Raw genomic sequence first — 22,452 nt, forward strand, 5'->3', positions numbered from 1 at the left:
CCTCACACACACATGCACACAGTGATAAATGAAATCTAAATCTTAACAAGCTCTCCTCCGCTGCCTACAGCACCAGTGTGGGATGATCAGACACAGCAAGGGTTTCTGAAAAACTGACTTAGAATATTAAAGGACTCACTTCTTCACAGCTTCTCCAGGAGAAAGGGACGTCACCACCGAGCTTCCAGGCTGAGACACATAGAAGAGCTGCTGCTCGTTTTTGGTTGGGCCAATTTTACACTCATGTTCATGGCCCCAGATAACAAGGTCGATGAAGTCATCCAAAAACTGCTCTGGGATGAAGTTGGTACTTCCATGTTTACTCCTACACCAAGATTTAAAACAGAACGTTAAGTTCATAGCAACAAAGGAAAATTCCACCTTAAATCTACACAAATCTTTTTTCTCCATTCTTGTCAGAAACTGCCTAAGGGTTGGTGATTGTATAGAATTCCAAAGCACAGCCTTACAAACTTGCAGAACAAGTCAGAGGCGAGACAGGAAGCCGGAGGCCTCCAGGTCTGCACTGTAAGGAGCAGGCAGAGTTTATACAGAGTACTGTACTCTGGTCAAGTCAGGAAAACAAGAGCTCTGTCCACCTCAAATCCACAAGTGAACCTGATTACATACCCCAAAAAGGAGAAAAAAAATGGGTTAAATCTAAACATCATGATAAACTAACAAACTCCTAAATGTTTCCAGTGACTTTAACATCCGTTATTTTTATTGATTATTAAGAGTTTTTAGCACACTGAAACACAATGACTTCAACTGAAAGCTGGGCTCTGACTTAGCAGGTCTCTCGAGGAAGGATCCATATGAGAGGACAGAGCATCCTGCAGGGAAGGGCAAGCCTGAACTACATTGAGAATAAGCTCTGTGGATTCACAGAACAGCAAGACATGTAGCTACACTGAATAGCTCAGGGAAGGTGGACAGTGAGTTCAGGGGAGCAGCAGCCTGTGTGTTTCTTATGTCGTGTGTCAGTCGAGCATGTGGGGTGTGAGGAAAAGCAGGACACTCTCAAACACAGCACAATGCCACTGTGCCTTCATAGAGCACACAATCTTTTCTGGAAGAAAAAGATAAGGATACTGGCAGCCTGCTGCAAGACTGCAAAACAGTCTCTCATTACTTCAGTCTCCCCCCTTCTGCAGCAAGAGCCAAGTTGGTCATTGTAAAGAGATAGAAATATAGTAAAATGAAAAGGCTGAAGGACACACACCCAACCGAGCAATCCTGTTTTCCAGAACTCTCACAGACATAACAGCAGATGTGTGTAAGAATGAGAAGGGAAAGAAACTAATCCGTCTGTAAGAATCACACACATGGTGAGAAGGGAGGGAGGATGGAGCAGAGCGGCTGTGGACCGTCTTCTGCAGTGAGATGCACACATCAGCACTCGCAGCAGGGCTGCGCACCTTGCACTATGGATCCACCTTTCCCTGTGTGGTGCAGGTGAGGCAGGAACAGAAGTCAGTGGGCAACAGTGGTGTAAAGGTCCGTGGAATCCAGGCACACCGAACACGCTTGAGACAGTTTCAGACTTGCACAGTGGTGTAAAGGTCCGTGGAATCCAGACACACCCAACACACTTGAGACAGTTTCAGACTTGCTAAGTCTGCTTCCTGAAGACTTGTACTGACCCAGTGTTTAGCCTAATCTGCACTCAAATACACCACAGTCAGGCCCAAATCCCTCAGTGTCTTCTTCAGGACTTCCCAGCTGTCTCTCTCTCCTGCCAGCTTTCTGCAATCACTCCAAGCACCTCATCTCACTTCTTCCCCTGCGGGGATTACAGGAGACGTCATGCTGACTCTGGCTTCTCCTCATCTCAGTCCAAGGACTCTACCAAGAGAAAAAATGACCTACAGCTACAAGCAAAAGACAGCTCGTCTGGCTGTTTCTGGAAAGGCATTCACGTGCGCGCGCACAAGCACACTCGCGTGTGCACACACACACACAGATATGTGAAGGAAGTGATCAATGCATCAAAATTTTTAAGAGCAAAAAATTGGAAATAAAATGTTCACTGACAGAAAAATACAACTGCAGATAAGCAAAAGTCAGTAACACTTCTAAGCACTGGGAAGGATGAAATTCAGTAATGTAATATTAAAAACTTGCTGTCTACAACACACACACAGGCGACTCCTACTATACTAAGTATCTCCTGTGGATAACACAGTCCCACAGTGAAGAACATGGAATGGTTGATGTTTCTAAAGGACATGAGGAGATGGGATGGCAACTTTCTACTCTGCTGCACTGGTGTCAGTTCGGTTACTTACCTGTCTCAACCCATTCCAGGCAAATATTCATTGACAAGTATTAATACTTGTGAACTAGGTTCAGCCTGAAGTCACACAAAACAGAGAGCCCCACCTGAACCGGTCCTGGTGATGGTGAAGGAGTCAGGCCTTTACAAAAGGCCTGCACAAACAAACAGGTCTTGGAAACCTTAGTGCTTCACTTAAAATTTTTCAGAGTATTTTTTACCTGTTCTGATGAATCACAAATAAGTTGAACCATGAATTCTCATCTTCCTTTGGTCTCAACATTGTTACTTTTTTATTGACAAACATCCGATAGAGCCTTTCATCTGGAATGGACCCTGTGGAGGGATGTGACACTATTTTAAAACTGTTTTCCTACTGTGGATTTAAAAGGTAAATAGGGTTTTACTCCTAAACAATACATTCTCAAAAGTATATCTTCTAGTTCAGCTATGTACCTGAATTCTGGAATCACATGTATAAGTGTTATCTATTAACAAATATCCCAGGTTTATGCACAACAGCACTCGGCTGCATTTAAAAAACACTTTCCATTTGGAAATCAGAATCATGTGTAAGGAGAAATAAAGGAATTCCCTATGCTTGCACCCCATTAGGATGTCTTGTAACATCATCCCTCATCCTCTCACCATGAATGTTAAGTAACTGTGCTTTTCAATGATGATATACCAATAACATGCACAGAAATAATGGATGTTTTAAAAGAATGAGATTTTTTTCAACTGTATTTTAAAGTATTATACTATTATATATACTGAGTTTATGCTTTTTAGTAATGTAATGGTTTTAAATAATTCTTCCTATACTAAGAGGTTTGCCCAGGTCTAGAAGACAATACTAAGAAAACAAGTAGCAAAACAGTAATAAATGGGAGCTGGAGACAGTTCGCCACTTCATATGCTGACCACAAAAGAAAAGCCAGTGACTGGACACACAGAGACGTCTGGGTGTACTGTGTGAACTGTGAGGTGAATGTGGGACAGGCCCCGGCCAGCACACAGGCCCAGAGTGCTGGTGGGGAAGCCTACAAGCTAAAGCACTCAAAGTGTTGGTAAAACCTGAAGGCCCAGGCTGAGGGAAGGGCATCCTGCAATGGCAGCAGCTTCCTTGGAGCTGAGTATGTGGAGACAGCAGACTGTGGATGTGAGGGGACCAGCAACACCACACATAATGCTTTATACATTATTTCTAGCCTCAAAAATACTTGAGATACAAAATATACAGAATTTAAAAATGTGTTCTTTAAAAATAATACTTAGTTACTTAGTTTTTCATTCATGTACAATAAGGTCTAGCAAAAAACCAAAACCTTTCCTACAGAACAGTAAAGAAATATAAAACAGAAGCCAGGTATAGTCGCACATGCCTTTAACCGCAGTCAGGAGGCAGAGGATTTGAGGCCAACCTGGTTTACACAGTGAGTTTAGGACAGCCAGAACTACATAGTGAGACCCTGTCTTGAAGAAAAAAAAAAAACAAAAAACAAAAAACAAAAAAAAAGAAATGGAGAACAGTGAAATGAGTGCAGTGCAGTGTCGGGCAACAGGAGGTTTAGGTGAGGAACAGAGGTCAACCTTGAGTATCGTTCTTCGGGTGTCAGCCACCTTGTTCTGAAGACAGAACCTTCCACTGGCTTACAGTTTCCCATTCCACTACACTGCTGCCCAGTGTGCCCCAAGGATTCCCCCTCTTCACCTCTACAGTGCTGAGATTACAAGCACATAATAACACACCCAGGATAAAGCACATTAGGAATCTGCTTTACTAATAAGACGTCAGTTGTAGAACAGGTACATTATGTGAGCACTGATGCAACAGATACATGAATAATTTTCTTCTGGTCACACTGGAACAGGCACATAGCAAAATTAATTTTAATACATACAATCTGTTAATAATAGGTCTTCCTCCGTCTCTTGTATGTAGTATGTCACAACTCACAGTAGCCAGATTTCAGTTTCACAAACTACAAAGGCCAATGTCCCTGCACTGGACAGGATGCTTTCAACTCTGTGACACCAAAATGCAGCTCAGCTAACCAGTCTGCACTTCTGTCATCCAGCTTTGTAAATGTGACGCCAGATAAAAGGTCCGAAACAGTAAATAGAAGCTAAGCAAAGGGCTTTTTTTTTTTTTTGCTTGTTTTTTTTCCTACTGAGATTGACATTAAGTATGAAGAGTTATCAGTCCTTAGAAATACTAAGAAAATTCCACCATCTTTTATAGAAATCAATAAGAAATAATCAAATTTGCCCAACTTTCCCCCTCTGGAAGCCCTTGGGGTCCAACTATCTCTAACACTGTATTTGCCAACCGTACACCCAATTCTCCACTGACATGGACAATGGAATGACATGTGACCTAAGTCAATCACCTACCTAAGCCATACAGAGCGAGTTTTGTGCTTCCTTTCTGCAGCAGAACTGGACTAATGTCAATCTTCTCCACAGACATTGACCGTCCAAAGTGATTCACAAACCCAGCACAGCTTAAAACATCCAGGGCACAGAGGGCATCTGCCTGTGTCAAAGTTTCAAAGAGCATGAGTGTGTCTGTAGAAATGAGTGGTCTGTGTGAGCAGCACAGCCCACATCAAAAGCACACCCTGCACACAAGTATGTCTTACTCACAAAACTTAGGATTAAAGTGTTTTCAGAATTTGGGTTTTCTTGACTTCAGAACATCTGCAGATCTTACCTGGTGAGAACCCCAAGGGGAAAGAAAACCCGAAAGCAAACAGGGTCTATAACGGAAAACGTCTGAGGCCAAACTTTAAGATTTTGTAGCACTTTAGCTTAATAATTCTGGATTAAGGACATTCAACTTGTAATTACAAAAACAAATTATGACAGTGTCTTCCCAAAACTAAATCCCACTGCTGAAGAGGCTGCTACCTTCTTCTAACTACGCATCACCTACAGCAGCTGAGAGCACACAGCAGAGCAAAGCTAGTGCCTCATCACTAAGGTCTCTCAGTAGGTCTCTTATAACATGTTTTTTGTTTGTTTAGAGGATACATGACTATAAACTAAACTAATGACCTACAGTATCAGGAGAGGACACAAACATACTTTCTATTAGGACTGCCAGTCTTGCTTCCATATCAAACAGGGAATAAAATAATTGAATCTAGGTTTAAAATACTAAAAAAAAAGTTACTTTTTACAGTGAGAAAACAGGAGCTCAAGTAAGCTGAGGAGCACTATGTCACTATTGGGGCAGTCGCTCTACTCCTAGCAACTCACTGTTAGCGAATCCCACTGAACCAGAAGCAAGGCTCCAGCAGGCCCTGTATCAGGGGCTGTAATTGCAGGTCCTTCTAGGGTGATGCAGAACCACAGGCTCAAGGCCAGCCTAGGCAACTTAATGAGATCTTGTCTCAAAATAAAAAGGGAAAGCAGATGGTAGAGTTGTTGCCTGGCAAGTGTCAGACCTTCTCTCTACCCTCAATATTGCAAAGAAAAAAAAAATGGCATGGCTCTCTCATGTAAGAATTCTTATTCCATATTAACAAACAAACAAACCAACAAAGAAATATAAAATCATAAATAAAAATAAATTAATTTGAATTCATGGCTCAATTTGACTGCTAATTACTAGAAAAAAAGATCAATGCCTTGCCCTGATAAATTCAATGTCATTTTTAAGATTCCAACAGAATTGTAATTACCCCTGTGGGATCGTCATGGTTGCCATGGATACTAAACACTGGAATGGAAATGTTGAGATTGCCATCTTGGTAGTTCACCCATGGAAACCTTAAAAGAAAACAAAGAGTAAAAGTTTCTGTAAGGGATAAAAGCTGTTTCCCCAAAACTTTCCTTCCAAGAGGTAATGCACTAGGCAGCTACAAACCCGTATCTGCAGACAACCCCAGCTCAGTGCTGGAAATAAACTCAGTTAAATTAAAAAGTTTGAAAGTATCTTCAAGCATATGAATTATATAAAACAGTAGACAACTGATAACTGGCGAGTTAGTAGGCCTCTCAAAATTTTAACCCTTTGGATAAGGGTTCAGGGGAGGGGAAAAAAGGATCTGTGCATGTTGGAATCCAAAACACCAGGCTTTATAGCCCATCATCAGGCCCACTGACTCTCCCTCCATACACAGGTTAGCCCTTGCATATTCCTTCCCCTGGCCATCAGGTTCCTTTTCTCCGTGACAAGCAACTTCTACTACGTCTGTCCAAAACCTTACCTATACATGTATAAAAAAGCACACTCTTCCCCTCTTTTCTTACATATGTTCAACAATATAGCTTTCTGCCCCTACTTCATCTATTTTGAAATCTTTCCACAGAGAGCTCCTCTGAGTTTTTCGTCAGCTGCAGGAGTTCTAGTGTAAGGACACTGCCCAGAGCTTAAGTGGGTGCCTACCGTTTAGACTCTCTCTGGTACTATTTTCCACGTGAGGCCATACCGAAAGTGTACCAGACGGCATTTCTCCCAACCTCAGCGCATGGTTATTATCAACCCTTTAAGCCTACACCCGTGGTTCTGAATTCTCACTACAAACTCTAATTAGCTAATAATCTTTTAAGAAATACCAATGCCTATGTCACCAGTTGGCATGGAGACGAGACACAAACACCCGAGAGTCTCAGGTAACGCACTGAGAAGTGTCTAGCTATACCAGTGTCTGTGAGAAAAATGCTTCAGTGTCAACTCATCTGATGCCTTACAAATGAGGCAGCTGCTCTTGGTAGCTATTAGTGCTCATTCCATTTCTGTACACTACGCACATCCTTCGGCCATGTTTCAGAAACTAATGGATTTTTTAAATCAACTTGAAGGAAACAGTCACCGGAAATTCAGCCGTAATTTGTACGAGCTGCATGTGCTCTTCCTTAGTAAATTATGATTTTTAGCTTTGTTCCAGGATTCCTTTGCCATAAATATATTTATTTTTAAAAAGACAAATGCATCCATCTTTTTTTTTTTCCCTAGCTCTTGGTTTTTGTACTAACTTCAAATAAATTCAAACCACAAATAGTTTGTATGAATTGTGGATAGCTGGTAACTGGGAAGTTAATAAAACCTTAGTAAAAGTACACTCTTTACTGCAAGGAAGGAGACAGATGCTTTTACAAAGCCCCCATACACAAATTTTCTTTAGTATGTAATCAGTTTCTTACAGAACTCTCGATGAATAATAGCCATTTTCCCCAAGTGTGAGCGGCCACCCCTATCAAAGACTAACGGCCTGTGACATGAGGCTCTTTTTGGAGTTCCCAGTCTCTTCCACCTCTCTGCCAATTCATGAACCACAATGTAAATTACTTATAATCTGATCAGGCTACTTGATCTTTGCCAATCCAGTCTTCTTTCAAAATTTCCCTTCTGTGTTTATCCATTTTTCCTGTATGGCCTAAGGAAACCAGAAGAGGAAATTAACCAGAATGCAATCTAGAGAGATGAAAAATGAAGTTAGTGTTCATATCAAAAAAGAGAGTCCCCAATCTTTTGTATCTTAAAAGATGGCCTTAGCCAAAATGTCCAACACTGGGGAAAGGGAACTCCTCCAGTAGAAAGACAGGGCCTCAAATGGAGGGACAGTGTTACTAATCCACAGTCAAAATTCCTGACCCAGAATTGTTCCTGTCTAAAAGAATTGCAGGGACAAAAATGGAGATGAGACTTAGGAAAGGAGGTCCAATGACCCACCCAACTTGTGATCCATCTCATGGGGGGCACCAAGGCCTGACTCTATTACTGATGCTATGATGTACTTACAGACGGGAGCCTGGCATGGCTGCCCTCTGAGAGGCCCTACCAGCAACTGACAGAAACTGAAGCAGATACTTACGCCCAACTATTGGACTGAAGTCAGGGATCCCTATGGTTGAATTAGGGGAAGAACTAAAGAAGCTGAAGGGGATGGCAACCCCATAGGAAGGCCAGCAGTCTCATCTAACCCAGACCCGGGGGAGTTCTCAGAGACTGAGCCACCAACCAGGAAGATACATGGGCCAGTCAGAGGCCCCTGGCACAAATATAACAAAGGGCTGCCTGGTCTGCCTCAGTGGAGAAGATGCACTTTATCCTGAGAGCCTTGAGGCCCCGGGGAGGGGGAGGGTTGGTAAGGGGAGCACCCTCTTGCAGGCAAAGGGGAGGAGGACTGGGAGGAACTGTGTGTGTGTGTGGGGGGGGGGCGGGCAATGACTGGAATGTAATTAAACAAAATAATTTAAATTAAAAGGATTAAAAGATAAAAACATTCAGGAAAAGCAAGGGAAAAGTATTGTTTTAAAAAAGTAATGGATAAGAATTTCCTGAAATTAAGCCAGGTATAGGGCACACACGTTGAATCCCAGCATTTGGGAAGCAGAGGAAGTAGGCTCTCTATGGGTTCAGGTCCAGCCTGGTCTACACAGTAAGATCCAGGCCAGCCAAAAATACATAGGGAGACCCCCATCTCAAAAAACAAACAAACAAACAAACAAACAAACCTTCTGAAATTGCTGAAAAACAATCGTTAGATTGAAATGCAGGATGAAGGGCTGGGGATACAGCTCAGCGGTCAGTGAGCCTGGCAATGTGAGGTCTTGGATCAACCCCAGCACCACTAGACGAGCGAATGAAAAGCCAAGTGTATGCTGAAACCCAAGCAGGTACGCAGAGTTCAGCCTACAGTTAAAGGCTCAAGAGCACAAGGCATGCCTCAGTCACCTACACAAGTTCTTCAGGTCAAAATAGTCTAAGTAGTTTTCTCGCTAACTCAAATCTCTGTAATCATGTACCTGGCACAATTCTGTCCCTTTAAAAACAATGAAACTAAGAGAATGACTAAGTGAATGACTTAGTCATGTGACCACTGAATGACAGAGCCAGGATCTGAACTGACACCACCAGAACCCATGCTCTTTTGGAAGTTGGGGAGACAGGCTCTCACTACATAGGCCAGACAGACCTTGAACCTGATGCATGCCCAACTGGCCTCCTACCTATGCCTCCAAGATGATGAGATTGCAGGCATGCATAACCACACCCAGGCAATCCACGTATCCAATGTTTCTAACCATTATGCTCTATTGGCTTTCCAGCAATTAAATTGACAACAGATTCAACAGCAATAAAAAGAATAAAACCTCATCACTCACATATGCCTAAAGAAAGCTACTTCAGAGAGAAGGTAGGCAGGCATGATCGTGTACACCTATAGCCATAGCTGGCAAAGGCACTGAGGTAAGAGGTTGTGAGAGGTTTGAGGCCAACAGGAATAACATAGAAAGATGCTGTGAAAAATAGAAGAGGTTAGGAAGGAGCTCAGTGACAGGAAGTTTAACAGCAGCCATGGATACTTTGATCTTCCTCCCTCTGGTGGTGATGTTTTGTTTTTTGTTGTTTTGTTTGTTTGTTTGAGACAGGGTTTCTCTGTGTAACAGCCCTGGCTGTCCTGGAACCCTCTCTATAAACTAGGCTGAACTTGAACTCACAGAGATCTGACTGCCTCTGCCTCCTGAGTGCTGGGGTTAAAGGCTTTCACCCCGACCCCAGACAGAGGTGGACTATAATCCTCTCCCACTGAGTGTAGCCTGGACTTAAAGACTCACTTCTAACCAAGAACAATGGGCAGAAAAACAGCTTTGCACTGAAGAAACCTGAAGACATCTTAGCCTAATACCAAGGTCAACAGGACTACAAACACTGACCAGTACCAGAGTCATCAAAGACAAGAAAAAAAAAAAAAACATAATGAGAGCACGTAAGACTAAGAACACACTTCACTCAAAGGTAACATGGTGTCCTTACATTTTTAAAAAGAAAAAAAAAAAGGCAGTGGGAGAATAGATGCTTCTTATACACAAAGCTCTGGGTCCATCCCCAACATGGATGATTTACTTAAAGAGAATCTTACATAGTATAAGACCGAGAGCAATGAGCCTAAACAAAACGAATCCTGTATCTGACTCCATCAAAACTCCACCTGGCAACAACAACAAACCATACCCATCGCTAAAGGCAACTGACTAGAGAAAATCTATCTGCCTACAAAATGGCTTAGTAGCTGGAATATACACTTAGTAGCTGGAATATACAGGTAACTTGCAAAATTCATGTCAAAAAGATAAAAAATACCAAAGGAAAACAACAATAGCAAAAAATACAAAAGAGAATAAGAGATTTAGGAATAAACTTAATGCCAACATTAGTTCAGAGATACAAATTAACAAAATGATATACAGAAAATTCAAAGAACTGAACTACTGCAAAACTGCCCAGAATGAAGGCAAAAGACCTAGTAAATAATGTGTTGGTTTTATCACATGACATAATCTAGAATCACTTGGGAAGAGTCTCAGTAAAGGAGTGCACACTGGCCTGTGACCATGTCTGTGGGAAATGGTCTTGTTTACAGTAACTGATAGGGAAGCCACAGCCCACTGTGAGCAGCACCACTCCCTAGGTTTTAGTCCAGGACTGTATGAGACTACAGAAAGCTAGCTGAGCAGTAAGCATGCATGTTTGCATTCTCTCTCTCTCTGCTCTTGATTGTGGATAAAACTAGCTGCTGGAACTTTCTATGTTGGCTTTCCCAAAATGATGGACTATAACATGGAATTATACGCTAAACAAACATTTTCCTTTTAAAGTTGCTTTGTAAGGGTATTTTGCCAGCAACAACACAAACATCACAACCAGGTAAATCATCCCTCAAATGTAAGCGTACTTACTTACTAAAACCAAAGTTGACTGACTGGTCACTGATGACCTCAAACTGCACAGGGCGGTCACCCATACAGTACTTCCTAAGCAGCTCCAAGCAGCTGTGCAGGGTTTTCCTCGAGGGCTTGTTTTCATGGAAAAGATCACCACCTAACAAAATAAAATCCACCTAATCAATAGAAAACAGTGTTAAAATTAGTAAGTTTAAGGCAAAAATTGTTTAAAATATAGACAAGATAGAAAAAAAGGTTTCCCAGCCTCATGTGATTACTTAAGCCTGCCTGCCTTTGTTCCTTCCTTCCTTTGTTCCTTCCTTCCTTTGTTCCTTCCTTTCTTTCTTTCTTTCTTTTTTTTTTCTTTCTTTCTTTTAAGATTTATTTATTTTATGTGAGTACACTGTAGCTGTCTTCAGACACACCAGAAGAGGGCATCGGATCCCATTAGAAATGGTTGTGAGCCACCATGTGTTTGCTGAGAATTGAACTCAGGACCTCTGGAAGAGCAGTCAGTCAGTGCTCTTAACTGCTGAGCCATCTCTCTAGCTCAGCCTTAGCAACACAGTGAAGTGAGGATACTGCTCAACTTTAAAGAGGGGAAGGGGTAGGCTACTGGTATAGTTTGGCCTGCCGTGTATGATACCCAAGGTAGACCCTAGGCTCAACCACAGCTAAAACGAATGAAGATAGATAAAAAGAGCCAAGATGATTAGTTTTTAATTACTCAGAAGACACTGAAACATAGATCTCTATTGCTGTACTAGTCAAAGGAACTTTAATAATAAGTTCTTCGGGTTCAATAAGAGACTCTTTCAAAAAATATGGTAGAAAGAAATTGAAGATATCCAATATAAACCTCTGGCCTCACATGCACACATGAACACATGCACTCACATACCAATACACAATGTGTGCAGGCAGATTAGAGACAAGGCTAGCCTGGTCTACAGAGTGATATCCAGGACAGCCATGGCTATATAGAAAAACTATTATCAGACAGGTTAAAAAAAAAAAAAACAAAAAAAACAAAACAAAAAAAAAAACAAGGAACAAAGTAATAAAATAAGAATAGTTAGATGGCAAGGGTCTGTATAAAAGAGAACTTAAAAGTCAAGATTTCAAAAGGTTTCAAAAACAAAGTAAATATAGTAAATAAGAAATGCTAAAGGACACATATAATATGCACTTGAAAGATCCAGCATGGGACATGCAGAAGGGAATCAGGAAACATGGAGTAGAAATGGACAAAGCAGTAACAGCCAGGCTCAGGGGGAGCTGTTTCCAAACCCAAAGACTTACAAAAGAGCATGCTCAGGGTTCCGTGGCAGGAAAGCAGGCCTCCTTTGGCCTTAAGTTTTACTCCACTAAGGGAAAGAATCTATCCTGACAGAACACAAAACCAGCATATTCAACCAGTTTCTAACCTTCCTACAGCGGCTGCCTATATCCTTTTCAAGGTGCAAGTTACAGTTTAAATCCACCGGGAAAGACCAAAGACGTAAGCTTCATTTAGATGAAAATTAAATTAATTTCTTAGCTTCCAGGAGAATAACAAGCTTAGACTGAAACTGAGAGCGTGTCAAGCCTTAGACGGCTAGAAGAAGGATACTGAAAGGTGACATTACACTCATCTTGCTTCAGTGGAATCCAAGGCTGTGTAGGAAAACTGCTTTACTCCTTGTAACTGTCTCTCACTCCCATTACACATAGAGAACAGTGCTCTGTTACAGCAAGAGAGCAAGCAGTTAGCTGAATGCACAGAGATCTGCCTGCTTCTGCCTAGCGAGTGCTGGGATGAAAGGTGTGTGCCACCAACAGCCAGCACCCATTCTTCCTTTCTTATCTCATAGCAGAAACATCACTCTGGGAAGAATGCAGGCTGCTAGTAGCCTGTGGGAATTTCAGGTCAAAGATCAACAGCTCTAAGTGGGTGCCTGGTACAGAGCTAAGTTTTCTTAGGCATCACATAATACATTACTAAGCAACAGAAAGATTTTACTGTCCATAGGGGAACACAGATAATTACTAGATAAACAACTTAATATACCAATTTCAGTGAGGCTATGAGAAGAAAAGCAGTGTCATGTCACAGAGTGCTTGGAGGTACGGGGGAAAAAAATCTCTTCAAAAAGGTAAACTACGGCTGTGCACAGTGTCAGATGTCTATAACCCAGTATTTAAGAGGTGGAGGACCAGAATTTCAAGGTTGTTCTTAGCCACATATAATGAAGACAGCATGGGCTATGGGGTCACCTCAATAACTCCCTATCCTACCCCTCAAAAAAAAATAAACTCAAGTGAGAAGTCACCCTGCCTAAAGTCAGGTGGTAAATCAGAAAGGTTGACCTACAAGGTCGCAGAGAAGAACCCTAACCCACCAGAAGAACCCACCAGGGAACAGGCACGGCAACAAATGATCCTGGGCCCTGGGAGAACAGGTCACATTGTAAAGGGCCCAGAGCCCAGGAAGGACCAAGGTCAAGGTATAGCCTTGTATGTGCATTTGACTCTAGATTCAAAACACCAGAAGAGGGCATCGGATCCCATTAGAAATGGTTGTAAGCCACCATGTGAGACAGTGAGGAGGGCTAGCGATGTAGAGGGCACTAGGGGTCTCACCATAAGCTGAAGGGCTCCTGTGTTTATTCTCCTACTCCCTCCCGGGCTCTGCAGACACTCACCTACCTGCTGGGACATTCCCCACTGCAATCTTCAACTCTATTCTGGCTAAGTTAGAGTTCAACACCTTCCCAGACAGATTCTCCTTCAATTAGATGTTTTAAACCAATGCCACCATCAGACACCCACGTTCAACATACCTCACTTTCAAATCCTAAAAACTAACATATGTACACTTTCTGTTATGTCTCTCATATTCATTCTTTTCTACACCCAATACCGCCAGTTTTAAAAGCATTAAAATAGTCTCCAACTCCTGCTACAGTACCAGGCTGCTGGACTTTCCTTCTGCACTGAGCACAAACTGAGTCTGGCAACTACACATTAGTACTTCTCAAACCCTCTCAGGTCTAGGCTTTTGGCATTTTTTTTTTTTTTTTTTTTTTTTTTTTTAAATATGGGATCTCATCCATGTAGTTCAAGCTAGCCTCAAAGTCACTATGGTAATTGAAGATGACCTTGAACTTCCTGCCTCTCCCTCCTTGGTGTTGGGATTACAAGTGTGCCACTGCACTCAAGTCTTATGTAGCGCTGTGGATTCATCCCTTGTACACAAGTACACAAGTACACAAGTAGTCTACTAACCGAGCTATATTCTCAGCCCTCTTTCAGAACACACATGGCCCACAAGGCAAGCTAAACCAGTCCCTAACATAGTCCCCTGTTGTCTTATACCTGGGCCTTGTTTCTCCTTCAACACATGTGTTAAATGTCACCTCCTAGACTGGTCTCATATAAACACCAATCTCCTCTACCTCCAAAGTCCCAGGGAATAATATCCCAGGTACAGTTGTGACCTTGTACTTGACTGCTTGGGAATTGTTATCTCACATTCTGGTTGGATATATGTTCTTTGAAAACTAACAGCCATCTTTTTATTTCAGGTAGAAATCATAACAGGTTGGTACATCATTAAACACCCTGTGTTTCTAAATTTGAAGGTTATTTGTCACAGCAGTTTCTGCCCCAATTGTAAACATAAAGAACTCAAAATTTTAACCAGATTTTAATTTTACCTTTTAGTGTATTGGTATTTAGCCAAGAAATGCGAATGCATGAATTTATATAATAACTCTAACTTAATGGAAAAAAGCCCATTACCAAGGAAGTATATTAGAGCATGCACAATGTAACCCAGACTCACTTCATTTTCCAGGGCAAGTCTTAAAATTTCATCAAATGTCACAAATGTATCATTTCCTCTAACTGCATCTTTCTCCATAAATCCAAGATGAATATCAGTGGCAACCAGGATTTTAAATGTGTCTTCATCATCACTGTATAAAGAAGAGAACAAAATTCAGTGACATCTATTAAAAGGATATTCAAACAAATGGAGACCCAAGCATAAAGTAAACAATAGCAACTACAAAGCAAAGTCATTTCTGTAGCCTCAGACTTGGCATCAAAGTTTGCAGTACTCAACAGATTAGCATCACAGCTTTCTAATCACAAGTTCAATACAGAGCAAATACAGAGTGACACGTGTAAGTGGTCCCTGTCTGATCTGAAATGTATAGCCTTCTTATGACCAGTTTTATGCAGTCAAGTCTGTTCCCTAGACAGCTCCGCAAAAATCCAGAAGGCTTAGTTTGCTCCCTTGTTAAGTATCTGACCGTACACTTTTCTAGGAAAGTCATTTAAAAATCTTCCTCTACATGTAAGAACAGATTTTATACTAATATACTAGTTGCTTACATCCCAAACTCTGATGACATCTGCCTGACTCTGCTCTTTACACAGTTTTCAATAATAAATTTGGCCAAATAACAAAACAGAATTGTTTACATCCAAACAAAGGTACTTTCAGGTAGATCAGCAGCTTACCAGTTACTAACACTCACTTAAACTTAGCATTAAGTTTAGGTCTTTAAGACACTTTATATCTCAGTCCCCATAGACGGTCACTATCTCTAAAAAATAAAGCCAGACACGGAGAAAGCAACTCACTCATCACACAGCCAGCAGCAGAAACAAGGCTAAAGAGCATTAAAAGTGAGGCTAATTTCACTCAACTATAATTAATTCAATTTTGTACATAACTCCACCAACTCACAGACTTCCACAGTTGTCTGCACGAAGCCCTGGCTGTGCCACAACCTTCTCAGCTCCCACAGCTATACCCTTCCACTCTCATTTAGACCTCAAAATTAACTGGAAAGAAATATTATTAGGCTAGTTATACAAATGAAAAATAAAACCAGGCAAGCCGAGAGAATTGTTGATCTTCCTAACACTATACAACTAGTTTTGACCAAGAGCTTGAAACCAGAGTTGGAGACTCCATTCATGTTCAAGGATTTTCTTCTCCTACCTAACTTCTATAGTCCTTCTATTTCTTTCCATTTTGTTCAAATTCACTTCAACTAGGGCAACTTACTCTAAAAGACTATTTATAGACTCGGCACTTTAAGACAAAGCCCAAGGGCCTGAGCTTCCCTGCATGGCCATGTAATAAATTACTGCAACACATTCACCCACCTTATTTTTTTGCTAATAAGCATATAGTATGTGCTTTTAATTAAGCATGACAGGCACGTTTTTAGGGGTACTCTGTCCACTATCAAATTCTGTTGCTGTTTTTATTAAAATGTTATTTTTCTCTTAAGGTCATCACAATTAAAATGTGAGGCTTACAGTGGATCTGCGGGGCTCATTTTTACGGTAGAGTTCCTCTGGCACCAGGTTCCTTCCAAGTACCCTGAGGTTGTGTTCAGGTATGTCAGAAAAGCCAACCGATTCCAAACTCTAAAATAAATACCAAAATGCACATATTATAAAGGTTGCACATATTTCACCAACGTGAGTTCAGCTGTAAAATAGACTTCTTGAACAAGCACTAGCAATTTTGGGAAAGTCCTATGTTCGTCTTCAACACTGATTATAATTGTTTCATGACCTAAGAACAGAAAGTCACATCCTTAAGTGAAGTCCTAATTGCACTATCACGACTACTTCTCTACTATTTTCCTCATGAGATTGGTGTGTAGTAAATCCCTGGACAGGAAGAATCAAACGTGACTTTTTACGTGCATAAATTTAAGCTGCACCGCGCAGGACTTTGAATCTTAACACAGGACCAGATTCTTAACACTAACATGGCTTTATGAGGCAGCCCACATTTAAAGCCAGAATAAATAACCAAATACGGGGTCTACGTGGAACACCTCTTGGATCCACGGTGACAGACAGCTCAGAGTGGTCACTTTGCGAAGGCGGCGCTGCCACGGCGGACGATCTTCCACCCGCTGGACTCCGTGGCGGAACGCAGAGCCTGCATCCCTCCCAGCCCACCCGGCCCGTCTTGCCCGACGGCCCCACACTTTCGGAGCTTCCGCCCGGGACCCGCACGCTACAAGACCGCAGCAAGGCCTAAATTACCCCGACCTGGACCTGTCAGAGCCGACCAGCGACGCCACAGCCCAGCTCTACCTCAGGAAAAAAAAAAGGGCGGGAGTCGCCAGAACGAAAGAAAAACAGCAACCAGAAACCCGAACTAGGCGCGGGAGAGCGGCATCCGTACTTCTCGCGAGAGCCGCTGGTTGCATGACGTCACAGAGTTTCTAGATTGTCATTGGGTACAGGATGGCTCGTCCCCTCGCAAGAGCCAATCCTGAGCAGCGGAGGGGCGAACCCGGAAACGAAGTTCTCGGTGAGGTGCTCTCTGTGGAAGGTGAGGCGCGTGTCCGGAGCGGTGGGGCGGGCAGCTGTGGGCGGCCGGCCACCTCGCAGGTAGCACCGTGGCAGCTTCTTCGCTTTGGGATTTGGCTTGACCAAAGACCTTGCTTCCCTGTTTCCCTTGACAGTCGCCCTAGAATCCCCGGCTCACCACGTCTGCCTTGATTTGTATGCTCAGAGAACCTTGAAGAGAGTGCAGTGAAAATAATTTGGAGCTTGAATTAGATCAGACTCCTCAGGACCCCAGAAGGTCCTGAGGTACCACAGCGTGTTTTAATCTTGTCAGCACGGGTCTCTGAAATGGGACGTGGAGCTCCACCCACTGAGATAAGAATTGGAACAGTTGGAATCACTCTCAAAATGGAGTGTGTTCCCTTTAAGTTAGGAAACATCCTATTCCTCCATAGTAGTATCCATCGAGCTTCATACCCAAAGTCGAGATACATTTGGGTTGGATTTTCGAGTTAAACATCCCAAGACAATTTTAAATGTAGCTTACATCTGAAACGATAAGTTCAGAATATGAAGTTTTCAGGTGTGGGAAGGAGGGCTGAGATCTGTGCTGTGTTTTGGTTATCGACATCTGTTAAGCGTTTGATGAATTGATGTATGGTAGCTTTTTAGAAAATTAGTTTGAGGTGAAAGGAAAAATTGAAAACGGCAAGGAAATAGCAGTGCTGATAGGTCTAAAAAAAAAAAAAAAGACAATCCAGCCAAAACCTTACAAACCCCTTTTGGAATTTATAGGCCCTAAGAAGTTACTGGACATGATTCTGGTGCTCTTGTCACTAGTGATGAAGCTTAATAGGACAACAGAATATTAAGCATGTGAAAGTAAGTAGAACAAAACTATGAGGAGCATATAACTAAGCTCCTCTTAGAGGCCATTCAGAGCAAAATTAAATGATAGGTCTTAAGTTCAGTGATACAAATAGTTCTTAGTGCAGGTTACATACAAATAGCACAGTAATCTGTGTTAAAGATGGCCCTATCCTTAAAAGGTTAATGGCAGAACAACATAAGACATAGCACCTGAAATAATAAACATTAGAATCTAATGGGATCAACAGAATGAAAGTGGTAACATTTGACAATAGCAATGAAAAACTACCAAGTTCAACAAATATAGTTAAAAGATTGATTGTTTTCAAAGTAACTTCTCAGTTTCTTTAAGGCTGGTAACTCTTGAAGCAGATGTCAGTTTATAAATTAATATGGCAGTTTAGCAGAAGACTAATCTTTTAGGACTGGGTAAATTTTGGTTCTCCTGTATTCTCACTGCCTGAACTCTATCAGTCTTAATATACCTAAATTAATAGATTCAAATTAAAGTGGTTGTAGCCATTCTTAACATACCTAAGTTAATAAATTCAAATTAAGATGGTTGTAGCCATTTACCTGGTAGAAGAAAACATTTTTTAAAAGCCAAAGACTATAAGTAATCATAGATAGTAGAAATCTCTGAAGTCCTGTATTTAGTAATTTTAATGGATATTATAAGAAAACACCAAAGCCTTTATGACATAGAATTTATCCGGCTTGCTCATAAGGTTGTGACATAGAATTCATCCGCTTGTTCATAAGGTTGGTATCTGTGCTATTGATATCTAGTTACTGCTGTGCTAACAACTGTTTTGTTTGTGTTTCCAGGTTGGGAAGAATCAAACAATGCAGACATAATTCATCTCTTTAAAGATTGTACCCTAGTACTTGAAATGCTTTTTATTTAGAAGAGTAGCAAAAATGGAAAAAGAAAAAGTAAAGGATGATGAAAAGCCAGACCTGGGAAACTCTGTGGACTTTTCTGAACAGTTTAACCAGCTTGAGTTGTTGAAAACCCACGGACACCTGATTCCCACTGGTACTCAGAGTCTCTGGGTAGGCAATTCTGATGAAGATGAAGAGCAAGAGGAAAAAAACGAAGAGTGGTATCTATTGCAAGAAAAAAAAATGGAAAAAGATCCAAGCAAATTGCTTCTTTGGGCTGCTGAAAAAAATCGGGTAAAAAAAAAGAAACCATTACATGGTTGGAAAAGCATTCGGTTTGAAGCCCAAAGACCTGACCCTGAACCTCTATTTTTCTTTACCTTTGGGCACATTCCACCATTTTTGACCCTTTAATTTCTTGTCTTTAAAAGTGGTAGTTTAATATTTGTCTAATTTATAGGTGTGTCAAATGAAGTAGTGTATATGACAGTGCACATTACATTATAAGCTGGCTATAGATGTCTGGGGGTAATTATAAATAGCCCTCTAATTAAATTATTAGGATCCTTCTACTCATCAGTGTTACTAAGGACAGGTAAGCTGGAGACTGACTTAGATGCAACTCCACCAAGTGTCTTATTGCACTTGTTTATGCCTCACAAAGTCCTGCAAGGAGGCACATGTACTGGAGTCATCCAAAACCACTATCAAAATCTGCTCTTCCCACTTGACCATTTGTACTTAGTTTTACTAAGTTCTCCCATATCTGTGTTAGTAAGTTGAAACTGAAAGGGTTTTGCAGTTTATAATAACTTTTCAATCCCAGAGCACAATGCATTCTGTCTGGTCCACAGACCAAACCCAAACTTGATGCCCCCAGCAACATGATCTCATCTCTAGGAGGAGATGAGTTCTTTAGACTCTAAGTTGCTTCAACATCACTTTATTCTACTGTTAAAAGGAGTTTGATTTTTATTTTCTGGTTACACCATGTATATTGATATAATCTGATAATTAGGCTTGCTTTAGAGGTGAAATATAAAATACAGATAAGCCCTTTGTTTATCTAGGGTCCAGGAATGGGACATTAGGCATTTGTTAGAGTAGGATAATGTAGAGCTAATGGTGATAATCAGAACCAGATTCCTGAGCTGCTCCTGAGTGTAATGAGCTGTAACTTGCTCACTATTAATCAGTTACCCTCCTCCCCTAAAAACATCTTAAAGTCTGAAGCTACTGGATGCTTTAATTATCTCTTCATTGTCTTTTTTGAGTTGGACTTCTTTAAAGTTCTCTTTCTTTCCATTAGCTTGCTACAGTGCAGAGACTACTCTCTGAGAAGGCTGCTGAAGTGAACACTAGGGATGAAGATGAGTATACCCCTCTTCACCGAGCAGCCTACAGTGGACATTTAGATGTTGTTCGTGAGCTGGTGGCTCAAGGAGCAGATGTTCATGCAGTGACGGTGGATGGCTGGACACCACTGCACAGTGCTTGTAAGTGGAATAATACCAGGGTAGCCTCTTTCTTACTTCAGCACGATGCAGACATCAACGCCCAAACAAAAGGCCTTTTGACCCCTTTGCACCTTGCTGCTGGGAACAGAGACAGCAGAGACACCCTGGAACTCCTCCTGATGAATCGTTACATCAAACCAGAGCTAAAGAACAACTCACAAGAAACTGCTTCTGATATTGCCAGGAGGACAAGCATCTATCACTACCTCTTTGAAATCGTGGAAGGCTGTACAAACTCTTCACCTCCGTCTTAATGACTCTAGTAGTTTTCTTAAGTTTTAAAGTACCAGTGCCTCCCATGTGTGAGATGTAAAATATTCCCATGTACAAAGAACAGATGTCTCACTACAGAAATTCTGTTGTATGCATCACAGTTTTCTTCCAAGTGAACTGCCTGACCTTGATGTCACATGTATTTGAAAGGTATTTGGGTGCATCTGTGGTGATTTCTGCAGTTTGTGATTTTTATCAGAAATAATTTTACTGGACGCGGGTGATATAAAACTAAGGATATTTTTTGGTGCTGATCCAAGAGAAAAGTATTTTTAAATATCTCATACCCTGGACCTTTGTTCAGTTTAGCATACTGACTTGTATTTTTATAAGCTAACTCCAAATTTTCATCTTCAGCATACTGGTGCAGTTCAGCTGTCTTCTCTGTATCTCCAGTTGCTTTCATTCTAAACAAGAAACACTAAACAATTAGTGACTTAACATTTTTGTAAGTTAAAAAATAGTAGTGGAATGTTTAGATGTTTTGTTTTTTTAAGATGTAGACCATTTTGAGAAAAGCAGTTAGGGAGATGTTTAATCCTTGAATGTTTTACACTGCCTCCCCCACCACATTCATAATCCTATGGACAGTCCTACCTCACGCTGGTCAACCCATGTGACCTTTACTGTTATGGCCAGACAGTGTCTCCATTTAGACATGCACAAAACTGTACATTGGTCCAAAAGATTAAAACTGCCCTCCGAAGTGTTCACCTTTCTCTCCGGCTGGATTAGACATTACTCATGAGTTCCAGGAAATGTCCAGCACTACCCCCACGGCCCTCATTTTCTATAAGCCATGACAAAAGAAAAAGGACAAGGAATTCTAACAGTGAGGATTGTCATGTGGGACCAGAACATCAAGTGGCTCAGGCTTTCTTAAAATGGAAAAAAGAAAAACAAAAGCAAGCAAGCAAACAAATGAAAAAACTCATAATATGAATAGTAACACAGACTGTAAATACAAATAGAATACAAGTTTTGACAATGCAGAAGGCAACTTGAATATAACTTTACCAAATCTATGGCACATTTGTTCAAATTATCTTAACTTTTATCTTCTTGGTGCCTGCAACATAGTTTTTGATGGACTCCCTAGCCCTTCTGTATTTTTGAGGGGTCTTCTGAACATAAGAACTTGAATCCAGGAAAAGGACACTGGGGGCTCATTGACAACTTAGAATCACCTAGGAGATACACCTCAACCGTGTCTGGAAGGGAGTTTTCTCAAAAAGTTTAACTGAAGAAAGGATGTATATCCAGATGTGGGTGGCACCATCACCTGGGCTAAAGTCCCAGATTAAATAAAAAGAAAGCAAGCCAAGAACCAGTGTTTGTCTCTGTTTCCTCACTAGGTAGTGACCAGCTACCTCACATATGCTCTTCCTTCTCCTCCATGAAGACTGTCTCTTAAGCCATAAGTTCTTACAGCATTTGTTTAAAGTGTTTAGTCACAACAAGAAAAAAAAGTAACACACCAAAACAGTTGTTTTTTTTTTTTTTTTTTTTTTTGGTTTTTCGAGACAGGGTTTCTCTGTAGCCCTGGCTGTCCTGGAACTCACTCTGTAGACCAGGCTGGCCTCGAACTCAGAAATCCGCCTGCCTCTGCCTCCCAAGTGCTGGGATTAAAGGCTTGAG

The 22,452-nt window shown here is 41.3% G+C and overlaps 2 protein-coding genes across 8 annotated transcripts in view; one reads left to right on the forward strand and one right to left on the reverse strand.

Moving 5' to 3' along the window:
• Window positions 1-17,174, reverse strand: part of Mre11 (MRE11 double strand break repair nuclease) — a 62,940-nt gene extending 45,766 nt beyond the window's left edge. The window contains exons 1-8 of one of the 5 annotated variants that reach the window (XM_076926033.1): window positions 17,072-17,174; window positions 16,277-16,387; window positions 14,784-14,916; window positions 10,973-11,133; window positions 5,968-6,055; window positions 4,676-4,817; window positions 2,500-2,614; window positions 140-325 (exon numbers count right to left, since the gene is read on the reverse strand). In XM_076926033.1, coding sequence (XP_076782148.1) covers window positions 140-325; window positions 2,500-2,614; window positions 4,676-4,817; window positions 5,968-6,055; window positions 10,973-11,133; window positions 14,784-14,916; window positions 16,277-16,296 — 845 coding nt within the window. In that variant the 5' untranslated portion in view covers window positions 16,297-16,387; window positions 17,072-17,174. Of the gene's footprint in view, window positions 1-139; window positions 326-2,499; window positions 2,615-4,675; window positions 4,818-5,967; window positions 6,056-10,972; window positions 11,134-14,783; window positions 14,917-16,276; window positions 16,388-16,806; window positions 16,934-17,020 lie in introns of those variants that run through there. The other 4 variants (XM_076926034.1, XM_076926036.1, XM_076926037.1 and 1 more) reach the window with 4 other exon arrangements.
• Window positions 17,175-17,179: 5 nt separating this feature from the next.
• Ankrd49 (ankyrin repeat domain 49) lies at window positions 17,180-22,141 on the forward strand. Of its 3 annotated transcripts, none has more exons than XM_076926039.1 (3): window positions 17,180-17,312; window positions 18,968-19,318; window positions 20,334-22,141. In XM_076926039.1, the coding sequence occupies exons 2-3, from the start codon at window positions 19,061-19,063 to the stop codon at window positions 20,793-20,795; spliced, it is 720 nt and encodes a 239-aa protein (XP_076782154.1). In that variant the 5' UTR covers window positions 17,180-17,312; window positions 18,968-19,060; the 3' UTR covers window positions 20,796-22,141. The 3 variants fall into 3 exon arrangements, with proteins under 3 accessions (XP_076782154.1, XP_076782153.1, XP_076782155.1); XM_076926038.1 differs by having other exon boundaries at window positions 17,259-17,371; XM_076926040.1 differs by lacking the exon at window positions 17,180-17,312 and adding an exon at window positions 18,078-18,151.
• The last annotated feature ends 311 nt before the right edge of the window (window positions 22,142-22,452 follow it).

Source organism: Arvicanthis niloticus, chromosome 27, assembly GCF_011762505.2.
Source record: "Arvicanthis niloticus isolate mArvNil1 chromosome 27, mArvNil1.pat.X, whole genome shotgun sequence".
Lineage (NCBI taxonomy): Eukaryota > Metazoa > Chordata > Mammalia > Rodentia > Muridae > Arvicanthis > Arvicanthis niloticus.